This window comes from Anoplopoma fimbria, chromosome 12 (assembly GCF_027596085.1).
Source record: "Anoplopoma fimbria isolate UVic2021 breed Golden Eagle Sablefish chromosome 12, Afim_UVic_2022, whole genome shotgun sequence".
In the NCBI taxonomy this organism is placed as follows: Eukaryota; Metazoa; Chordata; class Actinopteri; order Perciformes; family Anoplopomatidae; genus Anoplopoma; species Anoplopoma fimbria.
Window position 1 is genome coordinate 7963785 of NC_072460.1, and position 8724 is coordinate 7972508.

Here is an 8724-nt window from a genome sequence, read left to right on the forward strand (position 1 = left end):
TTGTATGTAAATGTGCAGGTTATTCCTCTCATCAGTAACTTTGACGGAGCACAGAGGAAGCCTGGCAGTGCTGTTAAGCGCACAGGCACAGAGGTTTCCAGTTAGTGGAAAAAGTGTAGATTACAGTGTAGTGAAGGCTGCAGCCAACGCCCTTCCTGGAAACCTCCAACTCCTTATTAGGCCGGACTCCCGTTCCTCCTGCAGAGGACGCTGCAGCAGAGGAAACCTCCAGACTGGATGACAGAGCTTAGAACAACAGGCTGACCTTTTTTTTTTTACAAAGCCTTTTGTTTAAAATGACATTATTTAGTTAGAGTTGTGGGCAGTATAAATTCGATTTTTGAGAACTTTTCAACACATGAGGGATCTTTAACATAATAAACCTTGGGTTATGGGATCTTTAACATAATCCATTTTAGTACTAGTAGTAGTAGAGGTTGTAACACGGTAGAAGTCATTTTCCAACTTGGTTTGGTTTTTACACACATGCGAACAAAGTGCATGAATATAGAAGTCAAAAAGGCCTTCAAGGCATTGTAGATGATCATAGTCCCGATGACCTTTTCTTTTTTTTGTTAATTTAGTACTTAAGAGTAATGACTCATTTCATTCTTGAACCAGGGTTTTTCATTAAAGTAATATTAATAAATGTTAATATTCGATGAATAGTCGATGAATTTTAGTCACACACAGAATGTTAAATGTTCCACATCAATCCCCAGAAGTTAAACATTCACTTTTTACTGCGCGAGTAAAACAAAAATCCACAGGATTCAGAAATATCATTTCTTTGGAAGTTGATTTGTTGAATTAATTAAATGAATATTTTTTTAAATCTACTTTTCTACCATAGGTGGTGACAAAATGTTTATCACTCATTTCCAATTAGTATTTTCAAAGTGAGTATTCCAGTAGAGCCTACCATGAGGAAGGTAAGTCTGATTAGAGACGATGAGTCCTCTTGGATAAAGTGGTAAAAACCCACCTGCTGGCGTGACATTAAAAAAAAACCTTGATTGCTGCAGTTATTTATCATTAATCTGTTTAGTTTCGTGGCTGATAATAGTTTTTAAAATGGTGTTGTAATTGAAGATGCCACTTTATGGGCATAGCCCCAAGCTGGAGTGGGAAAACAACAATACTCATGCCCAAAGCCTCTGGCAATGGAAGCGGCTGCCACAAATTCGATGCCAAGTGGAACTGATTGCCTGGTGCCCCCACTGCAATTAGATGAGCCATTTGCCAAGTAATGTTGTCATCATGTGCTAGAAGTTGGCAGAAGTAAGTATTTCTTTTTAAAGTAGAAAGCAACTGTGGCCACCATGAAAGAGAATGCTTATCTTCTGTGAAAGGGCAAAGGGCAACAGGTTGGAGAAGAACTTGGCCAGCAGCCTCGGTATACTGTTATAAACCAAACTGCTGGTATAAAAAAAGAAAAGAAGAAAAAAAAAAAAAAGTCTGACTGCTATCTTGTCAGAGAAGTGGAGGTCGGCCATTGTTCCTCAGCCAGCAGAACCCCTGTCGTCCTGACCCGTGTAGCGGGCTCATGCATCCGGAGGTGTGCCGAGCTGCGTCGTCCGGATATGAGAGGAGTTCTGTTCCACCCTCCGCTGCTGCAGCCCGCCCAGCCTCGTCCCGCTCGCACAGTCTCAACACAGAACTCGGCTGGTTTTCAAAGGTAAGTGAACCTTTCTCACTTCAGATCCACCATTTCCTCGTTTTGGGAATTTGCTTGCGTTGTTGCTCGCGCGATATTTATATAAAAAAATAAATAAAAATTAAAAAAAAGCCACGACGTTTAATCTCTGCTCTTTTAACTAGGCAGCATTGTATTGATATATATATATATCAATACAAGTTTTTGGAATATAAATTAGGTTTGGCGTCAAATGATTTGATTTTACTTTGAAAATTAAATACTAAACTATCTTAACTATTTTGCGCCCAAAACGTTTTTCTTTGACGTTTTCCAGCTGGATTAGAGGCGGGGAGCAGACTCTACGAGGCCCCGCCCCCTGCTCCCTCTCCAGGCTGTCTGTCTATTACATTACATTACATTACATTACATTACAGTCATTTAGCAGACGCTTTTATCCAAAGCGACTTACAATAAGTGTATTCAACATAGGTATTCAAGAGAACTACTAGTCACCAGAAGTCATAAGTGCATCTCCTTTCTTAAACAAGCATCTAAAAGCATAAACCAGAGCAAAAGTATAGTGCAGAGGCAAATTACTACGAAAACAATAATTGCAACAGACTAATACGAATATAATAAGTGCTACAAACTACTACGAATAGGATAAGTGCAGTAAACGAATACGAATACAATAAGTGCAACAAACTAATACGAATGCAATAAGTGCTACGAGGAAGGCTCAGGGTAGTACTTAATGAAGAGGTGAGTTTTCAGCCTGCGCCTAAAGATGGGCAGCGACTCTGCTGTCCTGACGTCAGTGGGGAGTTCATTCCAAGTCTATCTATCTATCTGTCTGTCTGTATGTCTGTCTATCTATCTATCTATCTATCTATCTGTCTGTCTGTCTGTCTATCTATCTATCTATCTATCTATCTATCTGTCTGTCTGTCTGTCTGTCTATCTATCTATCTATCTATCTATCTATCTATCTGTCTGTCTGTCTGTCTATCTGTCTGTCTGTATGTCTGTCTATCTATCTGTCTATCTATCTGTCTGTCTATCTATCTATCTATCTATCTGTCTGTCTGTCTGTCTATCTATCTATCTTTGAGTCTGTCTGTCTGTATGTCTGTCTATCTATCTGTCTATCTGTCTGTCTGTCTATTTATCTATCTGTCTGTCTGTCTATGTTCGTCTCTCTGATACATTTTTTTATCCATCCGCAGATGTCTTTGAGTGAAAAAAGTGATGAGGAGATCAGCAAGCTGCTCACTGAGTATGGCATCAAACATGGACCTATAGTGGGTAGGAAACGTGCACACATTACTACCTTCATGAATGATGTCCTTCCTGAGCTCAGGCTGTAGGTGTAAGCAGGGCTTTAGAAATACAGAGGTCCTAAAACTTTAGGAGTTTAGGCCTACAGAAATCATTTAATTTAGTTTGATTTTATTTCATCTTTGTGTCTGAGTTTGCATCCTTTTGGGATTTGAGTAAAAATAAATATGTTTCAAACGGCACAGTAGCCTCAAAACATACACAAAATGTGTGTTATACAATAATGTATTTTTACAATAAAACTATCCTATAACACTATAATTATGCTATATGTTGTATTTTTACATTGAACCTATAGGTTCCACTGTATAAACTAAAGAACATATATATATATATATATACACGGTCGCTATGTTTGGCATTCTCCTGGTTCTCTACCTCTCTCATCTCCATCACCTCTCTGTCTTTTTCTCTTGGGGGGGCTTTCGTTTCGGTCCAGTGTCTTGTTTTTCTCAATGTTCTGAGTAATCAACTGTTTTATTACCATAATAATATATAACAAATACGAATATAATGAGAGTTAACACAATCAAACCTGTGAGCCAACCAACAGTTTTTCATTTTAACGTTTCACATGATAAAACTCCTTAAATGTATTCTCTAAAATGTTCCCACACCTAGATGATGCAGAAAAGTCATGTACTGCATCTTTTTGTATACTGTGTTAAGGATATTGAAGCACTGTTAATGTGTTTGTGTGAACATAGACTCCACTCGAAAGCTGTACGAGAAGAAGCTTGAAGTGGCCATGGAGAACGCTCCGGTGGAACCCTCGTCTGATAAGACCTACTACAGGGAGGAAGGTAGGGTTCTCCTCAGTCCGCTGGCATGCAGAGGCTCTGTGGCACTTGGTTCTTTGTTCATGTGTGGTTCTGTTTAGTCCATGTGGTACCACCACACAGCGAGCAGCACCAGGATGAGTTCTGAAGTGTGTGAGAGTGTATGTGTGTTTTATGGGCTGTTGACGGGGGAAAAAAGACGTTTATGTCGGCCCACTGGGAAACTGCTGGTCTGGTCTGCTGGGTGGCCAGTCCAGCCCTGAGGCAAGGGAACTTTTCAGTTCAACTTCCTTTCGATCTTTTTAAAATAGTAAAATATGGGAAGAAACTCTTCATGTGTGTTCTTCCATTAGAAATGAAGAACAAGGGGGTGCCGACTCATAAGCAGCCTCCTGGGGAGCCAGCTTTTACATGCAATACGCCTACAAACGTACAAATAGAGCCAGGTTTAGGACCTGGCTTCTTTTTTTATTGGCTTATCACCCCGAAAGCAAAAGCTTTTTTGACACTTTTCTTCATGTCCAAGTCTTCAGTCAGGTCTTGAAGGATGTTCAGGAGAACCAGGTTGTTAATCTGTTTCTCTGTATTTGTATGCGGGTGTTCAGAAGGTGTTCGACCCCAATGTAGTCTTTATGACCAACGTTCTATGACTCTAATACCTGGCTTAGATGCTTGTCAACGCTTTATTACAATAACACCTGAACGTGGGGGGATAAAAAGTCTATTGGATTAATAGTCGACTATTCAGGTCCAATAGCGTCTCTTCCTTCAAACAACACTTTCACTGTGCAAAAAACTCTCTTCATATTAATTGGTGTTTAGCCTTTCAAAAACAACACTTTCACTGTGCAAAAAACTCTTCTGCTTGACACACAAAGGGAGGCACTACAAGTTCTATTCATTAAAGGAAATGTATTTAATAAAACAAATACAAACTCATTTAATTCGATGAATCACCTTATACAAATTGAGTTTGAATTTGAATTTTATTTAAGGGTGATGATGTCATGAAATATGACAATAGACATTGGAAGCTTCATGTGAAAACCTCAATAGAAGCTTTACATGTTAAAAAAAAAAAAAAAAAAAAAAGACATTCTGTACAGCCCTAATATAATTTATGATCTTGAACGTCTCCCCCTGCCTGCTCAAACTATTCTAAATCAGTTATAATTACAAGCCAGTATGTAAATGTAAAGTACAAAGTGGGAGCTCTCCTCTTCAAGGTTGCCATCAAGTGTTCACGCTTCATTTCTAAATGTTTACGTCAAAAAGGATTAACATTTGCCAATGTGTGTTTGTTTTTTCTGTACAGCGGAGGAGATTACCTACATCACATACCACAGTCCGGTAAGTCCTGATTCTGTTTCCTGTATTTCCTGTGTTGCCTGTGTTTGTGCCAAATTCATCTGCTCCGTGACTGTAAATCATCTCTCAAACTATCCTGCTTTCAATCCAACAGGTCAGACAAGAGCCAGACATGTGAGTACACTTTTAACACACAGACACGCACATTTTTTATATATTTCCCCACATACAGCTTCTCTTTTGCTGGATGAAAACATGCCTGTTTCAAAATCTCTTTTTTCAAGGTTAGGGGCTAAAAACTTGTCAAAGACAGGGCCAACAAGTGTCAAAACATCCGCCATCAGATCTTATTCAGCAAAGCTTGACGCGAATCAGGTGAACTGTGGCTGGGCTCATATACATTGATACCACACCAAAACGAAATAAAAAATGCGATGATACAAAATTTTGCGAGGACGGTGGCAATATTCAACAGGCTGAGTAAATATCCCACAAGTGTACCGCGCCCAGATGTCCTGTTTTTTATGACAGATATCTGTAACATATTCAAATGTTTTCACCACCATTGTAATAAAAAAAATGAAAAGTTATAACTGTCCTCAGCGCTTACATAGAATTTTATCATGTTCTGTCCGACTCGTTATTACCAATATAAAATGACAAACAACTACAAATGGTTCACTCAGTAGAGTGCAGAACTCATCCAGGTTCCTCCTGCAACAACCGCTGCTGCTGTGTTGTGATTGAATGACTACAACCAGTCGTTGTCAGACAGACCTCATTCAAGCTCAAAAACAAGCGGTGATGTAGTCGAAGCCGTGGTATATACACTTCCCGCGATGGTTCCAAAACACAAAGTCACCCAAGCTGTCTGCCTGCTTAGCAGCGGCTAATGGGGGAGAGCTACTAGCAGTGTGGGGCCTGGTAGTTCCGTTGGCTGTTAGCTGTTAGCCATTAACATTAACATTGTGAATTGTGTCTCCGCCCCTCTGTGTTTGGCTGCAGACTGGCGGCTGAGTGTCGGTGATGCTCTCAGCTGTTTGATCACTAGCGGGCCCCTACCGGCTGGGGGCCGTTCAGAGCAGTGAGTGAGAAGTCAGCAGTCAGTCAATGGCAGTATAAGACGGACGATAAAAGGTGTTCTGAGAAAGTGTGAGTCACCACATCACAAGAGGTCCTTGAGCATGCAGCCATGATTGGGCACCCAAAATACTAGGCGGTTTGCTGCAGCGGAATGCGAGAATAGCCATGGACAGACACAGAGGTGCACACTCACTCACAGACGCACGGACTCAGACGGTCACACACACGACTGAATACATAACCTCATAACCCCTGTGTCTGAATTCAGCACTGATTTGTCTCATGTGTGGGTTGTACAATGCAGAAGTACGTTTCCGTCACGCACAGTAGAAATGCAGATCTAAAAGATGAATTTAAAACAGCCAGATAGAAATATTCAATAGCCGGCAACTTGCCCTTGTGCACACTGACAAATACCCAGTGTTTAGTATTCACAGGTATTTGACAATCGTTATAGTACACCATTGCAATCTTTGTGCTCTGTGTCTACCAGTGTTATTATACCATTTTCAAATAAACTCCTTTGTTTTGGTGGATTTTGAGGCGCTGTCCGTGGTGTTGAAAGGTGCGCTCAGTAGCAAAGCTGGTGTGCAAAGTGGTAAAATAATTGTCCTTCATCCAATATAAACTTCTATGGTGCGTGCATGAATGTGTAGAACACTTATGGGTCCCTGTTTGATGGTTCTAAAAATACGGTCACCCTATATAAAGGCTCCGTGCTAACGTGTAAACATCAGGATGCTAACTATGGTAGTGTTAACATGCTGAGGTTTAGCATGATGTTTACTACGTTTATTATCTTAGTTGAGCTTGTAAGCATGCTTAATTTTTCTAATTAGCGCTAGAAAAAAAAGTAAAGCTGTGGCTGATACATAAATGTCTGTACCAAGTAGTATACAGCAGCATAAAACGGAGTACATTTAAGTAGTACAGTGCTTGAGTAAATGTACTTAGCTACTTGCCAACACCGTGGACATACTGCCAGTGGTACTGTAGTCATTGTTGGTAGCTTTGTATAAGTGTTGTAAATACATAGCTAGATTGAAATTTAAGTGTAAGTTTTCCTCCATTCAGGCTGAAACGAAGAGGCAACGTGGAGCCAGATGAGGACGAGGAATCGGACCAAGAAACAGAGTGAGTGTGTTGTATTAAGTAATTGTGTATCTGAAAAATGTAGTAAATCAGATGGAGTTAATATCTTCTCCCCTCCTGTGCCTTCAGGCCCCCTGTCCAGACCGCCAACAGAACAGCCAATCACAGCACAGTACGATCCAGGGAGCTGGACAGAAAGTCCGGAGGCGGTGCGTGGAAGGTGATCCGGCTGCTGCTGCTGTTCACCGTGTTAGGGGCTGCCCTCTACTACGCCTACTGCCATGTGATGATAAACGATGAGAACCCCTTTAAATTCCAATGATCTGATTGGTTGTGAGGATGTCGGGGTTTCTTCTCCATCAATGTCAGCAGAGAGAACACACAGTTTGATCACATTCCATTAACCTTTGAAATGCTCTATGTTTCTTAGTGTCACCATGTCAGTGAAATTAACACTACCAGACAAATTATCCAAAGTCTGATCCATCATGTTCCTCTGTGTCATCAGTGTTGCCCCATTCATATTTGGGGGGGGGCGTCTATTAGCCCCGTCTATCAAGTTTTGCGTCTCTGAATGTTTAGCTCTTATTAAATTATTTATCTTTTAAAGTGCATTCAAAATCGCAGCAAGACGCACTTCCAAGAACCGCACTATGTCTGACAAAAAACAAAGCGGTCAAAAATATATAGAACTCCATTGTTGTCCAAAAGCTGTTAGAAACGCATCAGTGAGCTACTCTGTTGCACTAGGTAACATGTTCGTTAGTTACCATGAATACACACGATGTAGTTTATTTTTACTAGATCACCAAATGTGTCTTACTGCACAATAAATGCACTATTTCCTCCAGTTTAAGTAAAAACTGACAGCCAGTAAAGATTTCCATCTCCAGTAGGAACCAGTGGGCTTGTTGAGAGTTTTGGTCCTTTCATGGGGTTTATTGACAATGAGAGAAATACAAAATATTGCTAGCTTCTCTTTTAATTTCTTTGCTTTCTTTAAGGCATGTTTTCCTTCTATTTGTAGTTTTTGTATTTGATTTGATTTTACATATGTGAGATGTTCTTACTTGTGAAATATACATGATGTCGTGTGGCACAACAGTTTGGGGACGTTTTTATTTCCAAGCTGTCCTCTTCGTGTCCAGTCAAAAACCAAAGGCTGATGACTACCCAAATGTGTTGAATAAAAACAATTAAATAAAGTGTTTGAAATTTATGTAAAACATGACATTGAAGAGGAATTCCGAAAGGATGCAGAAAAATGTTAATGTGGTGGAAGAAAGAGTATTAACAGAATAGTAGACGTGTTTCCAGACATACAACACAGTAAAATATTGAGTCATATATTCATTTATTTACAAAACTTCAGCTCAGTAGAGAGCTGCAGGCATGATGTATTTTTGTTGATCAACTCAGAAGTTAGTGCGCACTGGTTCCCTCCACAAAAAGACAAACATTCCTCCATTGAATTTTGGATTATTG

General features: G+C 40.1%; 1 protein-coding gene across 1 annotated transcript; it reads left to right on the plus strand.

Annotated features, from left to right (window-relative positions):
• The first annotated feature begins 1560 nt into the window (after window positions 1–1560).
• On the plus strand, window positions 1561–8433 carry emd (emerin). The gene is made up of 7 exons (XM_054609696.1): window positions 1561–1678; window positions 2866–2944; window positions 3685–3780; window positions 5072–5106; window positions 5219–5238; window positions 7222–7281; window positions 7369–8433. Exons 2-7 carry the CDS (start codon window positions 2866–2868, stop codon window positions 7559–7561), a joined length of 483 nt encoding a protein of 160 aa, XP_054465671.1. The 5' UTR covers window positions 1561–1678; the 3' UTR covers window positions 7562–8433.
• Window positions 8434–8724: the final 291 nt, after the last annotated feature.